The sequence below is a fragment of the Blennius ocellaris genome (genome assembly GCF_963422515.1).
Source record: "Blennius ocellaris genome assembly, chromosome: 4".
Classification (NCBI taxonomy): domain Eukaryota; kingdom Metazoa; phylum Chordata; class Actinopteri; order Blenniiformes; family Blenniidae; genus Blennius; species Blennius ocellaris.
Genome location: NC_137653.1, coordinates 16,002,160 through 16,022,534, shown reverse-complemented (window position 1 = coordinate 16,022,534; position 20,375 = coordinate 16,002,160). Strand labels below are relative to the sequence as shown.

The following is a 20,375-nucleotide window of genomic DNA, read 5'->3' as shown; positions in this document are numbered from 1 at the left end:
TGTTAGTTATGTTTAATTGAGATGAATGAAAATGAATCACTAATATAATGGATGCAGGTACAATTAGATCATATCTTCATTGCTTTCAATGGATTTGTTTCCAAATCAATTTCTATATACAGTGAAATAAACTGGATAGTAATCTGAGGACACTGTTAAGAGGAAAAGGCTATCTCTAGTCGGGCCTGAACAAATAAAATCCGTTGACTCTTGGAGATATAAACACCCACTCCTTGTTGTTGTAGCCTTCACTGAACTGAATTAATCTCACTTCACTTCTGATAAGATGTTTAAACATGTGAAATAACCAACTGCCTAATCAGGATTTATTCTAACGACAATGGAGACAATCATTCCAAAAGTAATTTGGAATGAAATTGCTTTTAAAGTTTGATGTTCACTGGCGATTTCAGTGCAAAACTTTGTCAGCTGTGACGTTAAGCCTCATGAAGACAAGGTCAGTTTTCTCTGTACTTTGCATTTATTACATTATTTATAATGGATGTGGTAACTGTCAAGCAAGCAGTAATGAATGCTGTAGATAAGACTTTTATTATGATTTGCTGCAGGACAGTTGTAAATCTGTACTTTGATGTCATACACGGGCGAAACAAATTATGTTTTTCTTCAAATTCTTGTGGCAATTATAATGAATAACATATAATACTTTTAAGAATTTCTGTTCCTTTTGTGTCTGTGTTTTGCCCTGACATGACAAAACCCCTCTCAGTTGACTAATTAAACTCGCAAACAAATAATTTGAAAAAGTTGTTCACACAACTATTTTTTGAGGTGACATTTTGCTTGAATGAATCATTCAAAATCTAAAAATTATTGCTATTTTGAAATGTTTTATCAACTGTGTCATATTTTAAATTAACTGGTTCAAATAAAATATGTATACAAATAATATAAATTCGTACAAACACTAATGATTTCACTGAATGATCACACATAGTAGCGTCTCAGTTTAACACATGTAACTCATTAATCAAATTTAACTTATTAGTTTACTTGTTTTGTGACATAAAGCATATCTAAAAAAAATTATTTGTTGTTAAACCAAATGATCAAAGTCCTTATTTTGACATATGTTGTGAGAATCGAAGTAAAAGGGTAAATCTGTGTCATTGCGCACAAATAACTGTGTTCGTGTGAGTTAATTCAACTGTGTTGTTCCATCAGCTGTATGGACAAGATAGAGAAAGAATCCAAATTAAATCTGATGGTAGAATGAAAGCTAAAGACATTAATGAATACGATTAAAAAATAAACAAGTAACTAAAAATGTATGATTGGAAAAAATAAACTTGTAGTCAGGTCATGACTTTTTGATATTATTTTCACAAAACTAAATTGTACAAAAAAAGTTTTTATCCGAGTCAGATCTCTGAGCTCAGTCTTTGAGGCATAAAGAGGCTGGGGGTCGGTGATACTATATCATTATCATGTGTATTTGTTGAATATCAAGTGGCTGCTTTAGGGAGATATAATATGAATGTTGTGTGAACCTTTTGCACATACATTGGCTGATAGTGACAGTTCTGTGTGTTTATCGATGATGTGTGCATGGTTCAGTCCATAGTTTTGAAGGTGGGTGTATAGCAGGATAGCGAGGACCAACTAAAATACATAAACTCTATGACAGGGCCAAACAGTGATGGATGATTGAAAACGATAGGAGAGTTGAAACTTTTAATGTGACATAAAATACTAATTGAATGTGAATCAACTACATTGAAACCCATTGCATACATTGACAATTTTTTATTATTATTTTTTTTTTACAATTTGTTAAACTATGAAATCAATAATTTCAGTTAATAATAGTGTAGTTAATTGACCTTCCTGATGGCCTCACAGTTTTTGGAAATTATGTCAAGGGCCGCAAAGATGACAGACATGGGCTGCATGTGGCCCGAGGGCCAGCAGTTTCAAATATCCAGCGTACAGTGTTGTCTGGTTGCATCTGGTGTTGAGGAGGGACGGGGGCTCTGAAACATCTTCCCTGATGGCAAGCTACTTGTACAGTCACATCAAGTTAGTCAATACCCTGAGCCTCAGAGTCACAAAGAAAGTGTACAGGCTGTGGCTCCGTTGTTAGAGTGGTTGTCTTTCAATCAAAAGGTCATAGGTGTGAGTCACAATCATAATTCACAAACGCTGACCCCCAAACTGCTCACTGTGAATGTGTAGGGCACCTTACATGTGGCAGTCACGTCTATTGGTCTAAGTAATGTCCCTCTGGGATTAATAAAAGTAGTTCTATTCTATTCAAAGAGAGAAGTGTAAGCTCATCTTTATCTCAAAGGCTTTTCAGACGTCTATGCGTGCTATCACACTTTCACTTATCAGGCAAGCCCCATTATTATTAGTGGTTAAAGGTGAAAGGAGTGTTTAACAGAGATATAATGCTTTAGAAGAGCAAAAACATGAACAAACCTTACTCTGAGAGTATTATCAAGAGGTGATCAAAACACATATCAGCAAATAGTGAGTTTGATAATAATCACTTGACAGGCAAATTTCATAGACCTTTGCTTTTCTATTGTCTGTGATTAGATAAGACAGTTTGGTGACCCTGTTAGCTAATAAAAACACTTTGTGATATTGTTAACCTTTGAAACTATTGAATACACTTGAATGCAGACTACCACAGCAGGACATCTTCCTCTTATCTGTTATTCATGATGTCTTATAAGGGTACTATAAACTTTAATAAATGTTTGATTGGTCAGACACCAATTTAACTTTTTCAATATACAAATATGTTTTACATTTTTGGAGCCAATAAGCAGAAAGTGGCCCAGTAAACACACATAACATGATACATTTTTTCTTCATTTTTGCAGTATTGCATTTTTTAAAAACATGTCAAATAACTTAAATCATTCAACCTGGCGTGACTGTAAACTGCTTAGAAGTCCGTTGATGTTAATTGGACACTGTCCAGATGAATCAACACTTCAGATTCAATTCAGATTGATGTTGTGAACTTAATGACTTCCAGCGTGACACGTGTGTCTTTATAAAAAGTAGTGGCATGATGCTCTTGCATCTATATAATCTATATTCAGTCATGGTAATGTGGAAACTACAAAGCAGCTTCATGTTTTTATTTGAATTTGATCCAGTTATATAGATATATTTTCTAAATAGTCACAGCTTTAGTGCAATTGCTTTCTGTGCAAAGTTTGATTTTTTTTCTCCTTTTTTCAGAATAGCACACAATCGTCCAGTAAGACTAAATCACTAGATCTCAGTACAGATGTTGGTGCTGTGCCCTTGAAATCAACAATCTTTTTTTTTTTTCAAAATGTTACATTCATCATCAAAATGAATATACTGATAGAAAAGGGTAAAGGGGGCCACTGTGTTAATTGTTTTGAAGAGTTTACAGGGACCTGTAATGAACTTTTTAGCCCAGGACAACAACAACAAAAAAGACACTGACTTAAACAGGTGTTATTATCACAAATACCACATATATATAACCAATAATCCATTGACTGAGAAGTGAATGGGCTTTGTGTCTTAAATTATAAATGTAAATTGAAAGCTATACTGATCTTATTACATTGAATTGGTCAAAGAATGCAAGATGCATTGTTTGTTTAAAAATTAAATGAAGTTCACGAAAAGCGGAATGAAGATTTAATTATACAATTTAATTCAATTGCAAAATACTACAAACTCAGCACAAATTGCATGTCTTAAACAGTCGAGCGATCCATCTCTCAAATTTGCATCAAACATTAAAGAGAAAACATTTCCATGTTTGTGATTACAATGTGTGAATGATTAACACACTGATTTAGTGAAATGTTCAAAGAGCTCAGACTCTGGAGAGTTCAGAATTCTTTTGTTCATTATCATCTGTGTCTATTTGTTCCTTAAGGACTTCTAAGCTGTTAAAGTCTGAGGGCACGTCAAAGAAAACCTCATCGTTGAAGCAATCAGCATCAGATGGCGACGCCATGCAGCTCATTTTCATGACCAGTCCAGTGAGAATGCCAGTAACGGCTGACGCTGCGATGGTGGCGAAGATGGCTGCGACCTGATAAAGCGCTTGCTCCTGTCCAGTGCGACCCAACCCGGGCTTCAGCCCGGGTATCAGCTCCCGCAGTTCAAGCAGCTTTGGATCCCCCTCCGGCGGAGCACGGTGTGAGAAGATCTGGTACATGCTGGGTCCGTAGGTCTCCTCAGTGGCGAGGAGGATTGCACAAATCCCAGCTGTGGATGATATCAGGCCCGTGAGCCCGTGCAGATTGTGAATGCCACACTGGTCCTGTATCCTCATGTATTTGGCCAGAAAAGGGGTCAAGTACCTGTAACCAAAAAAACATGCAGTACAGCCCATGATGCCCAGGGCATATGCTGCCACGGGGGATATCATCATGTCAACAGATGCCCCAACAGTCACACCACCTGCCAGAGTCACATTCTGGATATCTGCCATTGTCAGCTTGCCTCTCTTATTGAACAGTGCAGAAAGAGCAAAGGCAGTGATAGTGGATGAGCAAAGACCTATAAAGGTGTGGAGCACGGCTCTGTGTTGGTCATCACCTTTGATTGTGAGAGCAGAGTTAAATGAAGGCCAAAACACCCAGAGGAACATGGTTCCCATTACAGACAAGATATCAGATTGGTAAGTTGTGGTCTCTTTGGCATGGCCGTCTCTCAGTCCCGGGCGATACAGTATAAATGTCACACTTAAACCAAAGTAGCAGGCAAACAGATGAATGAGAATAGAGCCTCCTGCATCATTGATCCTGATGTACTTCAGCACAGCCCACTCCGTCACAGAGAAGGCAGGGATCTCTAACAAAGCCATGACCAGGAGCTGGACAGGACTGGTCTTCCCGAGCACAGCTCCGAATGAGATGAGCACCACAGCAGCGGCAAACTCGGCATTGATCAGGTTGATCACCCCCAGGAGAATTTTCCCATTGTGGTAAAACTGGAAGAAACCTTGTATCAGAATGGCCCACTGGATGGTGAATGCAGCAGTGAGAAAGGTGAAGACCATTCCACCGAAGCCGTAGAATCTGAAGAATGCCAGCAGACAGCCGAAGCCAATGAAGATCATCACCTGCACGTCAGCAAAGTATGGGTAGTCACGGTACATGGAGTTCTCCATTGGCTCCGTCAGGTTGTTTTGCATCTTGGCGTTGGCATTGTCATCATAAGTGACAAACATAGCATAGAGAATGATCATCACAACCTCCATCACGAACACGAACCCTGGCAGGCGCAATTTCAAACTTGTAGACCTCATGTTGATGTACACCTGCGGTCCAGAACGTATCTCCTCCCCACAGCTCCAGCAACAGGCCTTTTATACCACTCAGATGTCAGATAAGAGCAGCTAATGGCATTGGATAAGGAATGCAGGTAAAGGTAATTATGTAACTGGTTTGCGTTTCAAGTGAGACATGCACTTTAATCCCTCAGAAGCGCCACCTGTGGTTTTCTGTGTTCACATCACAGCTGCCTTTGCTGTCAACCTTCTGAATAGACGTTTCAAGCGAATGATGCCAACAATGAAGAGAAGCTTAAATTAGATATCGTTTATTTCAGGGTTTCAATTTTTCAATTCTCTACCAATAATTCCTGGATAGTTGAGATGAAAAAACATAGCAGGTACTTTATAGATTGAAAGAAATAATGACACCCTTTTACTATTTTTGCTAAATTGAAGCAAAAGTAGTGATTTCATATTCTGAAAGTCAGTCAGACATGAAAAAATGCTTTGATGACAACCAAGGGTAAATACGAAAATTACAATGACTATTCAAATCTATATTTCAATGGATAGATAAAACCAAAAAGAACAGAAAAGAACATATACATTCTATGTACTGTGTTGTGCTCAAACAGCTATAGCTCATCCAGAAATCTACAGCCAGAGTCCTCACCAACACAAAGAGACTGGGGCACATTACAGTTGAGCCTCCGTCTCCGAACTGGCTGCCTGTGTGCCTGTGACTGGCTTCAAAATCTTACTTTTGGTTGATAAAGCTTTCAATGGTCTTGGGCCTAAATCCATCTCAGACTTACTCTTTGAATATGAAACATGCAAACCCCATGATAGCCACAGAAAGAGGTTTACTCAGTGTTCCCAAAGTAACTTTTGGTTACTCGGCTCCTCACCTGTGGAACCAACTCCCTGAACTCTCAATGACTTCTGACAAATTTGCTTCTTTTAAATAAGGCCTTACGCTAATATTTGCTCAGGCTTTCCAATGAACAATATATTTAACTTATTTAATTACCTATATCTTAATAAAGTTTTTACTGTACTGTATTTATTTTCATTTCCAAATCACTTTGTTTAAATGCATTTTCTAATCTTAGTTGCTTAAGATTAAGATTCTTAATCTGTTTTAGTGTATTTACTTGAATAGTACTGTGAACTCTCTTGTGTTTGAATGATGCCATAGATCTACAGTTGCCTTGCCTTACCATTCAAGGCGATTTTTTTTTGTGACCTCCGACAAACGATATTTATATTATTTAGTGGAAAGGATCAAAAACAGGGGTTGTGGATTACTGTACACGTTTGATAAAAACAAATTGAAGCTTGTTGGTCCTCCTGTCCGATGGGTGCCGATGGGGTTTTGTAGCTGCCCGTAAATACAAAGAAGAAGAAAATCACTCCCATGATGCATCGCAGTGCCAACGTATGCAAACAGGAACATGTCTCCCGGTGTGTAACATCAGCAGCTCTTTAAAACTCACAGTGTGACACGACTCGACATCCTCTACCGGGCCCTGCGACACAAGCCGAGTCCTTCGCGAAGAGTGTTCGAGGAGGCTGTGCTCCCTGAAACAAGCTCGACAGTCTGAGAAAGGTAAAGGCTCCGGGAGCTACCGCTAGCTGGGGGGAAGCTAACGCTAGCGCCGTCAAGAATCTAGTTCACTCACTCAAATGTCATGAAATGTCGTCATTTGATGGCGTCGTCACACCTAAAACTACATCTGATTACTACACATTTACACCAAACTGCGTCACCTCAGCTCAAGTTGGTGACACATTGTCCGATTTACACGTAAACGGATGTGTGAAATGACACGACTGCAGTTTTTTTCACCTTGTGATTGGATTTTACCAAGAGACCGGGGAAACATGGTTACAGTAGCCTTTATTCAAACTCTCACTTGCTGCTTGTCTTATTAAATGCTGTTGATATTGACGACAGAAGAATCACAGTCATCTAAGTTATAAAATATTGTGATTGTATCGCGAAGGAGTTGTTTGAGGTTTTTGGACACCAGCATTTCCCATTCAGAGGGCATGCGCCTGCAGTGTTTCTGGGGATTTTTATACCACGCATACAAATGTGATCAGATACTGTACACATTTTGAAATCAACCCCTGCACTCCACTTCAAACCATCCAAACTCCCCCTTTAATGGCCACAGGGCAACTCAACGATGATCAAAAATCCACTGGTGTTTTGCTATTTTTTTCCTCTGAGAAAGTCAGTTTTCACACATTTAAAACTTGACACTAAAACACAAGCTCTTATGAACAAAGCAAAGCTGCTGTGGAAACGTCTTTGCAGTCTATAAATCATGATGATTCCGTGTTTGCAGACGTTGCCCTTTGTCGATTGAAATGATTGACGTTGTCTTGACAATGTCTGGATGTTGTGGTCACATCACTGTTTCGTTCAGGTGTTCATGAACTTCATGGTTTTACTCAAAAGTTCAAATTAAAACAAGCCCGACATGAGAAAAGTAGAAATGATCTCCTGACACAGGTTTAAACAGTGTATTGATTACTGCAGTGAACAATGATGGTATTTAATTTTAGGTCAGATGTTGACTATGTCATTGGGATTATTGTACTCTGCTGTGGAGTAAATCTAGAACTAGCATCAGAAGCTTTCTTGTTGACTGTTGAAATTAAATGTTTCCATTTCTTTTCCAGTGAACCACTTGCAAAGACACTGGAGTCAACATTGATTTCATATCTACTCATTAAATTTAGGCCCATTCTTGTCATCTTTTGTTTTTCATTTAGGAACAAAACGCCCAATCATTTAATTAAAGCTTAACAGGGCAAAGTGTTTATCGATGTGAATGGTCACTCATCAAGGATCACATCCACTGACTTTCTGAAGACGATAAACAGGACTTTGCATAAGTTTTAGGCAAGACGTTGCAAAATATCAATCCCTTTGAAAAAAACTGATATTAATAGTTACATTTTTATCGCTTTGAGCAATGCAAACATTGAGAGCAGGAGAAAAGTCAATATTTCATTCTTTTGTACCCGAAAGAATGAATTTTTCTTCGTCAGTTTTTGGACATGCTGTTCTCTAGGGACTCTGTAGATCTTGGTTGACTGAAATTCTGTCTCATGTAATCTTGAGCAGACCTCTTGATGTTGGAAGTCGGATGTTGACTATTGTACTTTGCTGCAAAGTAAATCTGGAATTAGTATTAGAAGTTTTCTTGACGAAATGGCAGCATTTCTTATCGACGCACCTGAAACCTTTCCACGGAACTGTTGACGGCAAAACCACTCGGATGAGCTGCTTGATGAGATGAAATTCCACGATGCAACAAACCGCCTTTACAGTCACTACAGTTTTGAAGAAAGTTTAACCTTTTTAATCACAATATACAGTGATCAATTGGATTTCTTAATACTTTCAACTTCCGTTTCAATGTTTAATTGTTAATTACTTTATTAAAAAGAGAAGTTGTTTGAATTCACCAGTATCTGTGGTCTGTTAAACCACCAATGTCCTGGATCACAGTGGAGTGAAGTGAGCTGCAGCTTCTGCTAACTTGTTCTGGCTGCAGCCTGCTGCTCTCATCTCATCTCATCTCATCTCCTTTCCAGACGAGGCTCAATTCATCCCAAGCAAGCTGTCTGTCTATGGAGCAGATCCAGTTCTGTTTTAGATCAAGACAGTTGCTCTCACCACAATCCATTGGGAATTATACAATACATTCAATAAAATTTAGCTTTTATTAGATAATTAAAAAAAACAAGCAAACAAGAGGAACTTCAGCTAAGTAATTACTTAATACTATACAGTTGGATTTATCAAGGCTAATTCCAAGTAGGTTTAAATTACAGTTTGCTAGTTTGCATGTCCAAATGAATGATATAGTTGGGAATATTTCTATATTTGTCTTTCAGAGTCATCATGGCAAGTCCAAGGACCAGACGAGTTCTTAAAGAAGTGAGAACCCAGGATGAGAATAACGTGAGTTCTCCACAGTGTTTATTTAATGCGGTTGAATTTCATTTCCCCGCTCCAACTGGCTGGAAGCTCATACATGACTTCACACAAACGGCAGGTGTTTGGGACGCTTGCGGACTAGCAGCTTCTCGCAGCCCGTCACACAATGCTTCCCTTTCATGCCTGTTCAAATAAATAGCCAGTATGATTCTGAGTGAGGACTTCTTTTTTTTCTCTCTCTCTCTCTCTTTCTGTTTTGTTGGCTTCCATCTTTGGCACGAGCACTAGAACAGGTGTAGAGTCTCATGAGAAGTATTATCACGAGTGTGTTATTACTCTGTTCTTTTCAGGTGAAACCCCAAAAAAAGACGAGTCACACCACGACTTGACTGCAAATTTAGTTTCACTTAATGTATAGTCTTTTTGTTTTCATGAGAAACGTAAGCTTCACTAAAAAAAAATAGAAAGCAATTATATGACAGCATGTTGACGTCATTGTAATTTGTAGAAATACAGGTTTAAAAGCACAGCTACACGACAAGTCCTTAAAGAGATGCTCTCGAATGCTGCAGAGGTTTGGGGAAAAAAGCTGCTTTGACATATTGTTCCAGCTATTGTGGGCTCATGTACACATTTGACCATGATTCAAATGTAATCTAACATTTGACTGATGCATTTCTTTGCAGTTGTGCTTTGAGTGTGGAGCGTTTAACCCACAGTGGGTCAGTGTCACGTATGGCATTTGGATTTGTCTCGAGTGTTCTGGGAAGCACAGAGGCCTTGGTGTACATCTCAGGTAAGAAACGTGAGATCGGTTCTCGTCTTGATAACATCAGAGACACTGATCTATCAGCATGTGCTTATCTCAGATCAGAAAACTGAAGAGGATGCTCAAGTTTGGCTCTTCTAAACTTTTTTTTTTCTTTTTTTTTTTTTCATTTCTATGTCTAAAGGCTGTTGCAAGCTGGTAATATCTAAACATTTGTCTGCATCATCTGCAGTTTTGTGCGCTCGGTCACCATGGACAAGTGGAAGGACATTGAGCTGGAGAAAATGAAAGCTGGAGGAAATGGAAAATTCCGCCTGTTTCTGGAACTCCAGGATGATTATGACGCCACCTGGACTTTGCAGGAGAAATACAACAGTATAGCGGCCGCACTCTTCAGGGACAAGGTGAACGGCACAGAATGAAGTGAAATGTCCGCGAATGACGGCCACATCTCGGATGAGTTATCGATATTCCTCAGAATTGAATTCGTCGCTCAGAGACGAGAAAAAAGACGCGTTAGAAATTAACTTGGAGAGAATTGAACCCACTCTGCGCTTGACAGGTTGCGACGTTGGCAGAGGGGAAGGAGTGGTCCATTGAGACGTCCCCTGCCAGGAATTGGACGTCTCCTCAACCCAAGACCAACCTTTCATCGTCTCATTGGTAAAAGCGATGGACTTTGTTAACTTGATGTCGTGTGTAACAACAGACACGGAACAGCCTCTAAAGCACTGACTTTCTATGTTGTTCGTAGCTCCGGAGGACCCGGGCAGACCTCGGCCAAGCCTGGCGACAAAGCTTTTGAAGACTGGTTGAGCGACGACGTTAACTCCTATCAGAGGTAACGTTTCAGGCTTTCTTTGTTTTGCTTTGTTCTCCCGTGTTCTGTCGATGGAATCCTATTTTAAATGGTACGCTTGAATGTTTCTCCAGTGGCGGCGGTTACAGTGGGAATCAAGAGAACCGCTATGTTGGTTTTGGCAACACGGTGACGCCCGAGAAGAAGGAAGACGACTTCCTGAACAATGCAATGACTTCTATATATTCAGTAGGTCATCGCATTTGTCATGTCGTAGTCGGTTGTGCCTTGTCGGGCATTTCTCCATGCTAATGTTTCCTCCTCGTTGCGCAGGGTTGGAGTAGTTTTACTGTCGGAGCGAGCAAGTTTGCCTCTATTGCTAAAGATAATGTAAGTATAAAGAAACGAGTTGACTCGTGTTTTCTTGTTGTTCATCAAACCTCTATAAAACAGATGAAGGAACAATTTTTGTCCATTTATTCCCACCTATAGACAACTAAACTGGCAAACCAAGCAACCTTAAAGGTAAGACTGGACAATTCACATCGTCTCATCATGCTTAATTATTAAGTGGGCTGTTTTGATTAGTATCGTCTCACTTTGTCGTATTGATATGCTAAAGCTGTGAGATAATCTTGGTCAATTTTTAAATGCTTCATACAAAATTACAAGCTGCCACTACTGTCTCCCTACTTTATTATCTTTTTGCCTTCTGTGGATGTAGTTAAAAGGCTATAAAGCGCCCCCAGAACCGGTAAAGACATTTATGCATGGCACATTAGTCACAATGTGGGGTTGTTGTTTTTTTAATTTGCCAAAGTTTATTTTTGAGCTTTTTTTTTAAGTTTAGTAACTTGAACTGCTTGATAGTGTTTTTTGTTTTTGTTTTTGTTTTTTTTAAATCAAATTTTTTTTGTTGAATATCATCATCACATGCTTCCACTCGGCTTGACTAACACAAAACGTTGTGTCTGTGTTAGTATTCCGAGTTCACGAATTACCGTTGAAAGAAGTCTGGTGTGTTTTGAGACTGTATTTTCGGAAGGGGATCCCCGGCAGTGTTTCATTCATGTTATGCATGCTTATTTCTGTTCACTGGCAGCAGAGCTCCAGAGGAGTAATGGGTTCTAAAACACGTGGAAACACTCACATTTTGCACATCTGGTGTATCTTTTGTGAAGGGAAATTACATGAATGCTTCGCGGAACATGTTACTTTGCTTCAGGCAAAAAGAAAAGATGATTTAAAAAGAGTGTGTCCCCCTCCAAAGAGGCGCTCTTGTTTTAGTCCATTGCGCCCTCTAGTGCCTGCTCAGTGTCTCAGTGAATGAAAGTGAGCCGTCGCTTCAGGCGGCTCGGTGTCTTGCTGTGGACGTTGAATGTTCAAACTGTGTCTCATCCAAGCAAACTCTCCTCTCTGACTTCCAACTAGGCAACTGAGTTAGGCCAGACATTAAATGAGAGTGTTATCAAACCCACCCAAGAAAAGGTAACATTGATGTTTGAAGTTGTTGGCTTGGTGGTGGGATGCAGTGCTTTAGACAGAAAACAGCTTCAGATGTGAATGTGCTATTTTCTTCGCCGTGTGTGTGTGTCCAGTCCGTCCGCTTCGTGCCAGCTCGCATTAAACGGCAAAACCAGTCGACCCGTTTTTTTTTTGTAGCAACTTAATGATTTTTGAAGAAACGTGGGAGGCAAAACTACTACTAAACTCACTTTTTGAAAGTATGCGGTTTGTTTTTTAAACGAACACAATCGCATGATAATTATACCCTGTGAAGCACAACACTCCAATAGTTGTCAGATGTTTGAGTTGTTGCTCTCTGCAAGGCTCCATAAGGTCATCGAAGCAAAAAACAGTTTTTTGGTCTTCCCACAACACCGGCCTTCAAGAGAACTCGGTCGAATTAACAGTACGAAACGAAAACGACCAATAACACTAAGAATCATATTCACTCACTCTGAATTAAGTTCGTCGTTGTTTAATGTCGAGCTGGCATTGCTGAATTGATTTGTGTGTAGTATGCTCTATAAATGTTTTTACTTGTTCTCACTTTTAATGAAACACATTTTCACATTTCTCACAATCAAAAAAAAAAATAGGTCACTTGATGTGTTTTGCTCTTGTTAGTTTTTAATAACGATTTGGCTCGTCCAGGTGAAAGATGGCAAATTGCTAGATGAAATGGCAGTGAGCATCACTGGGCTGGCAAACAAGGTAGGCCGGGCAGACCTCTGCCACTCCGTACGAACGCAAACCCAGTCTCCAGAGCGAGGAGGAGCACAGCCCCATCCAACGGCACTAAAACTGTCAGAATAGCAAGTTACCCTCCGAGGAGACTGGTTTTGCAATGTGAATGAAACTGTGAACAATACTAATTAAATGTTATCTCTTGTTTTTTTGCTGCCATTTTTTTATAATCTGGTGGTGAGTACACTGTAGAAAACTGTTGTGAAAGTTATAAAAGAAGTTCTATTCTTCTCACTACCACTGTTACTCTCTTCTCTGCGTAGCTTGTTGTATGTTATGCTTATTTACCCATATATTGATATTTATGTGAGTTAGCTATTTTTTTTTTATCATGTGTAATTTTATACAATTGATTTTCTAAGATACTAACAATATAAAAATGTCCTTTAGGTTCAGGGAGCTGGAGCAAAGTTGACCAATATGTTCTCTGGAAAACCAGAAGATGGGTAATAAAGATGATTTCACACCAAACAAAAATGTCATCCCAAAAATATTTGGACCTCAGTGTGATTTAACCGTACGATCATTTTTCTAATCGCAATAACTTGCGTGTGCAGGTCCGAAGGCGAAAGCTACCAGAATATGGACGAGGGCTATCAGGGCACTTCGAGCCAGCCGGCGTCGAAGGACTTCTGGGAGACATTTGGCAGCAACAGCTCCTTAAAAGCTAAGAAATCTCCCAGCACTGACAGCTGGACCGTCGCAGACAATTCTGCAAAGAAGAGCTCTGACAGTTGGGACAATTGGGGCTCGGAGGCAGCGTCCAACAATAAACACAGCACAGAGGAGAGCTGGGAGGCCTGGGACAACAACTGGGAGAATGCAGAAGGGAAGACGAAGAAGAGCCCCACCAAACCTGCCGAGGAAGGCTGGGAAACTGCAGACTGGTAGTCGTGTAACACCAACCATCTCCTGATTTGGTATTCCACCCCCCCCCCCCCCCACCCCCTCGATATTTCTCTGTTCATCTCATTGGCACTATCAGGTAAACGGCTTTGTTTGTGTTGATGTGTTTAAATTATGTTTATGATGCAACCAAGAAACGAATGAACAAAGCCCCAATATAACTTCATCAACCTCATATTTAAAAATCCTCGAAGGAGCAGTGTCGGAACGAGAGCCATCTAGTGGTGAAGTTACATATTGCACCCAACAGAATACTCTGTCCTCCAGGCTGCCCAACCAGTGTGAATAATAGTGGCGATGTACTTTGACGTTCTGAAGCTTTGGTGAAATGAGACGAGCCGTTTCAAGTGAATATATAGATATATATTCTACAAAACATCTAGAATCTTTTTCCTACTCTCCCAATAGTTCTCTAAAATCCTACACATAGGCACTTTCAGAAATTTAACTGTTTTATTTTTAATACACTGCCCAGTATTTTATTGTAAATTCCCATCATCATAAGATCTCAAACTAAGTCACTGTAAATAGGGCCATTACTGTGCTCTCCAAGTATTTAACTGTGAGTAAGCCAGTGTCCGTACTGTGTCATTGGATTGTTGATGCTGGTTTAAATTCACCTCATACAATAACGATGCATGAAAGAAAACGTGATGGTGTAAATAGTAAGTAGTTGTAAATACAGACTGACGAAACACTAATCACACTCGTTCTGGTGTCGAATCCAATTGGACCCTGTGACCTGTTCCACATGTTGGTTTTGTAAAATAATTTTTTTTCATGGAAAACCGTCTTTACTGGGTAAAGACTGAGTTTCTTGCTGAGATATATTGTATCAATGGATCAAATAGTGATTGTAACAAATTAATAATCATTATCTCTGAGAATATGTAAAATCCAAATAAACACATTGTTAATGTGCATTAAGGTAGAACTGAATGGCCTTCATAACACTTTGGGTTTTTTTTTTTTTTTTCACATTCAGCATTCAGAATCTGCAGACACCTTCAACAGGACAAATCAGAACGGCGAGTTTAAACCGCAGTACTTCGTTCTTCTGCTAAAAAAGGCGAACTTGTTACAGGATAGATGTGCATGTTTGACGTTACATTGCTGCCATGCACACAAGTTTCAAAACCTGAACTTTGTCGGACTTCATTTTTGCGTCATTGAACTTTGGAAACTCATTTTGTTTGAATCTGTCGACGCAATATTGCAATTTTCTTTCTTTTTTTTTTTTTTTAAACCAAATTCTGGATTTCTGTCAAAGTAATAAAAACATTGGTAGGGTGAATGTCATGTGACATGTTTTTTTTTCTAAATCTAATGCCCTCTCTTCAAACTGAACCCCCGTCCAACAGTTGACCCCCCCCCCCCGGTCCAGCCACATGTAAAGATTCGCCTCGTCTTGTCTCCTTCTCCGTCAACAACGTCTTTTCATACATACATTTTAAAGTGCGACAGTTAACTTTTTTCAAGCACATTCCCAATATCATATTACCGTAGGAATTTTTGTTACACATGACTATACGTGATATTTTTATACAGCAAGTAAATAACAAAATGGTGTTTATTTATATACTTGATTGCAGAAATCAAATGACTTTTGTTGAAAAATGTCAAAAGTAAAATAAGCCAGAAATACCTGCCAATACTGAGGGATAGCAAAGAGACTAAATGCAACATTGTGCTTTGTGTTTATTTTCTGTGATCGTGTAGCTGGTGCAATTGCACTGACACTTGATGTCAAACTTTAGAGTTCCCACAGTCATGACGGGGTGTATTGACTTCCCTTTGCAAATGAAGAGCAGTGTGATTGAACAAGAATGCCTTTGGAATACTTATAATCTACGATAGACGTGATGTGGAATTGAAAAGATTCTAATTGCAATGAATTGCAGAAACACCTTGTTAAATGTTCAGGATTCGATTTCAAAGACATCACTCTTATATTAACATTTGAAGTGTGGGGGTGACGGGGTGAAGACGGTCACAGCTCTCACGAATAAAGGAATTCACCCCGTGTTGTCCCTCGGTTGGAGATGTTTGGAAACGTTAATGTACTCGATGTAAAAGTGGGTTTTTTACATAAACCTTTTTGGAAGGTGTGTGGGTTTATTTGTGGATGTGGCCTTTCATTCTTTTAAACTCTGTATTTTATTTCCTTCAAACTGCATCCATGGCGGTCTTGTTAAAACCAACTCCTGCTGAAATACCGCGGAGCTCATTGTCCCACTCGGTTTGGCTTGTATAACTTATTCAAAGACGAGAACATTTTTGATTGATTCCTACTGTCTGTTGATCTTGAGCAGGTGGGAATCAGCTGCTGGCAGAGCATGGTATCCCTGCGATGTGGACGGCTCATTTGAGTGTTGCGATATTTACCTGTACTCCCTCATGCAGCCTTCATTAGGAGTCTCACTTGGTGGAATGACTTGGTACTAATAGGTTTTGACTTGCGACTGATATTTCCTTGGAATTTCCCCCAACTTGCCCGTTTTCCTACCTCTCAGAAGTCTTGAGTTTACAGCCTGGAGTTCACTCGTGAAAGTGTGTGTTTTTGTTTAGTTTTTTTTTATGGTGGTGTTTTTTGTTTTTTTTGTTTTAACCTATCCTTTGTCACCACTTAGATGTGCTATTCTGTTCCTGTTTTAGTTTTTTCTTTTAATTCAGTGGAACAAAATGTGAAATAGCAGATGTGAGGCTGCGGTGTGGATGTGTTTTCAGTTACAATACAGTGCTGTAAGAAGAAAAGAAAAAAACAAAAACGACACACACTCCGGGAGAAACTATGTGGCTGAACTATATTGCAGCCGTGTTCCTGTACAGTCATGTGTACAAAGCCTTAAACAGTCGTGTTTGCTTTCTGTTGATGCTGATCGTGTGTCTCTGATGCAGTGAGGTGTAGATGTCTGTTAATGAATCAATGAAGACACTTTTTCAGTTTTCTTTTCAAAAATGTTAAAACATCCACTGCTTTTTTTTTTTTTTTTTTTTTATTACGATGGCTTGACAAAAAAAAACAACATGCAAATTACCAGGAAATGAATGGAATGCTTTTTGGCATTTCGGTCTGGAAACACCACAACTGTTTTCAGGGAATGCCATGCATGAGCTATAGGGACACTCCATCCAACTCGACAGTGTGCAGGTATAGATTATCCCATTGGGGGAAATATATTTAATTGATCTTGAATTCCTGAGGATTTTTTTTTTTTTTTTTTTTTTTTTAATATTTGACAAAATGGGTGTATTTTTTTTGCCACATTATCTGAATTAATTTCCGAACTTTGCAGAGCAGCAGCTTAGTCTCTGTGCCGGTAGATCATCTGAGGTCGGGTGTGTCTGTGTATGTTGATGAAACTAAGTGTCAGAAATGCTATTTTTGATGTCATGCATGAGATGTAATGTGGAGCTAAATACATTCAGTCGTTCCTTCGGTGGGTTTAAGTACAGTTGTTTGCTTGTCCCCTTCCAAGTTTCACCAGCAGCCATCCTATAAGGTGACCACTCCCACCACCGAGGCTGTGGATATTTCTCCTGTATTCATGGTTCTGTGTATAATAATTAAAAAAAAGTACTGTGTGATTAAGAAAAATAAATGTGTCGTCGATTTGTATCGTGGTGAAAACTAACATCAGCATCAGAAACTTACAAATAACTACGCAAAGCAGCCAGAGAGAAAACTAAAGATTTTCTGAGCATCTGCACATTTTAAGGAAGCTGCACATTTATATAGGAGCACTTCTCGTCTTGCTGCACCTGAGATGATATATGTGTACATACAGTATTTTGTTTTACCCTACCAACAATTGTATTGGAAGCATTTTGCAGCCATGCCACTGATTTGCACTATACTCGTGTGTTTATATCTAATAGATGTGCTATTCACATTGACAATGCTAACTTGATAATGCATCTGCCTGAAAACAGTCTAGTTTTACATAAAATTAATACAATACAATTAAGGCAGTATGAAGGGAAATGACAAAATAATGACAAAATAAAGCAAACCAATCCGACAGACTTTTTCCAGTTGATGGTTTTACTGAAGAAAAAAAAAACCCAACTTGATTTTTCCCTGGTATGATAAAGGGCAGTCTAACAACTACACGATTAAAGGTCACAGTAACGGTGACCTTCAAAAAAGAAAAAGTCAACTGGCACAGCTTGACCCAAGATGGTTCAAGTGAAGCCTGCAGGGGAACAAAAATTCAAGAATTGACTTGAATAAAAGGGATTAATGTGGTTTATTTGTCCTGTGGGACTGAGAAAGTATAAATTTGCTACTTTTTTCCCCCTCAAAAATCTTTTTCAGAGATGAACTGAATTTTACTGCCTTGTCACTCCAAGATTTTGTGTCTTGAAGGTTTTTCTTGGTAATTATTGGTCGCAATTGTGTAAAATAAAATGAATGCCTTAAGCTGATCATTCTTGGTAATTCCAGTTTTCAGGATGAAATTTTGAATGAAAACCCACATTACATTGAATTCATGTATCCAGATGGTAAAACTGTTCAAAAGTAAAATTTTTAGGATCTTCTAGATCTTTAGTCGAGTGGAGGATTTAAAACATCACACCCTCGGTTGTTTTCTTTTTGCAGGGGAGAGTTAACGCCTTTTATTACAGACATTTTCTCATGGGATTTTTCTTGAGCAACTCTAAACCACACTTCCTCCTCTGGATGAGGTCAGGTTGGCCTCTTTGGGTGTTTAGGATGTAGGAAATCACACTGAATGTTCCCAGGGCCACTCAGCTGACAAAGAGAACCTGGCTGGTAAATGGAGCTGCTGTCTATCGCCGCAAACTAAAACCCAAAGGACTCTAGAGATGAGCACTTACAGCTGAGCTCCTCTTGAGTGTGTGCCACCCACTTGCCTTTAATGATGAACATTATTAATTTGGCTCTTTTACCATTTGCAGCGTAGTGGTGGATTTTTTTGTAGAATAACATTTTTTAAAAAATCATGAAAACTAAGCCAATCTGTCCTTGTGCAATGTGGTAATTCCACCAAAATGATTAATACCTGCATGACTTATTGGGTGTTGAAATAAAGTAATAAAGTAAATAAGAAGTTTCTATGGAGCTTCTTCCTTTTACGTGTGCAGGTAGACACCACAACGTAAACAATGTGGCAACATTTGGAAACAAGCTCTTTGTTAAACGAAGAGTTGACGACAGAAACTAAATATCAGAACCCACTTGGAAGGTATTTTTGATATGGTGACTCCCAATACAATATTGAATGTCAAGCTAAACTAAATTTACCTGAGGTGACCATATTGGGCCAATACATTTGTAGAAATGAATTGTAAATGCATACGCTCGTATTGTGCCTGTTCCAAAAACAAAAATGGAAAACCTTGTCTATCGTTGTGTTGTGTTGGAAAGATATGTATGTTTGGGGTGACCAAACCTTTTCTTTTGCATGGAGAAGTCCAATTTTTAGGTCCTTTCCATAATGCCCATGAGGAATTTAGAGCACAAGAACTAACTGTTGTATTTTGTATGAGTGTGTTTTTCATAAATCTGACTGTTTTATTTATATGTGTAACAGTCAACACAATACATGCCACAGTATGAAAATACCGTGGCAAAGGCTCCCTTTTAAATGGTCTATGTCATTTATGATGTGGCACAAGCACAAATTAGTTGTTTTAAATAATGGCAATACTGATCCTAATTCTGCCTTTGGTTATGGAGAGATATTATTTTGTTATATAACTGACTTGATTCTTGCAGATATCTAGAGGTACAGAGGCTTTGCCAAGTGATGGTTAAAAACTGTATCATGGGAACATGAGCAGGGCCATTTGTACTGTAATCATCTGATATATGTGTGTACATCCTGGTGAGAAAAATAGGTTTGGAGAGGGCGGGTAGTGCCCTATGACACCTAGTTTGGGCCTTAGGTGTGACACAGGGGGAGGTGAGTCATTTTTACACATTGACTCAACTCCTTTTTCTACCCACATTATCAATCTAATGAAACTGTTGGGTTGTGACTGCAGCACCTTTAGATAAAGATGATGCGACATGAAGCACCTGGCTTGAAGATGAAGATGTCCTTTTTTTTCTCTTCTTTTTTTTATGTTGTTGAGTCTCATACATGAGATGATGGAGCAAATCTGCCTCATTTGCAGACGCTGACATTTACATTGAGTCCCGCCTACAAGGCGGGGAGGAGAGAGAGAGAGAGAGAGAGAGAGAGAGAGAGAGAGAGAGAGAGAGAGAGAGAGAGAGAGAGAGAGAGAGAGAGAGAGAGAGAGAGAGAGAGAGAGAGAGAGAGAGAGAGAGAGAGAGAGAGAGAGAGAGAGAGAGAGAGAGAGAGAGAGAGAGAGAGAGAGAGAGAGAGAGAGAGAGAGAGAGAGAGAGAGAGGTAACCTTGGGGGTAAAATCCAAAGGCTGCGAGCATCCTCTGCCCCGGACTGACTGTCTGCACACTGA

At 39.3% G+C, this 20,375-nt stretch overlaps 2 protein-coding genes across 3 annotated transcripts; one reads left to right on the top strand and one right to left on the bottom strand.

Moving 5' to 3' along the window:
- Positions 1 to 3,835: 3,835 nt before the first annotated feature.
- On the bottom strand, positions 3,836 to 5,278 carry LOC308129510 (ammonium transporter Rh type B-like; the record flags this gene model as incomplete). Its single annotated transcript, XM_080495454.1, has 1 exon — positions 3,836 to 5,278. The coding sequence occupies one exon, from the start codon at positions 5,276 to 5,278 to the stop codon at positions 3,836 to 3,838; it is 1,443 nt and encodes a 480-aa protein (XP_080351580.1).
- A 1,431-nt stretch (positions 5,279 to 6,709) lies between these two features.
- On the top strand, positions 6,710 to 17,502 carry arfgap1 (ADP-ribosylation factor GTPase activating protein 1). 2 transcript variants are annotated; one of them, XR_013936597.1, is made up of 14 exons: positions 6,710 to 6,854; positions 9,161 to 9,227; positions 9,890 to 9,999; positions 10,205 to 10,376; positions 10,535 to 10,635; positions 10,727 to 10,813; positions 10,906 to 11,020; positions 11,105 to 11,161; positions 11,264 to 11,296; positions 12,203 to 12,259; positions 12,929 to 12,988; positions 13,412 to 13,467; positions 13,579 to 14,006; positions 14,913 to 17,502. XR_013936597.1 is itself a non-coding variant. In XM_080495067.1 (13 exons), exons 2-13 carry the CDS (start codon positions 9,168 to 9,170, stop codon positions 13,910 to 13,912), a joined length of 1,242 nt encoding a protein of 413 aa, XP_080351193.1. In that variant the 5' UTR covers positions 6,710 to 6,854; positions 9,161 to 9,167; the 3' UTR covers positions 13,913 to 17,502. The 2 variants fall into 2 exon arrangements, 1 of the variants encoding a protein (XP_080351193.1); XM_080495067.1 differs by having other exon boundaries at positions 13,579 to 17,502.
- Positions 17,503 to 20,375: the final 2,873 nt, after the last annotated feature.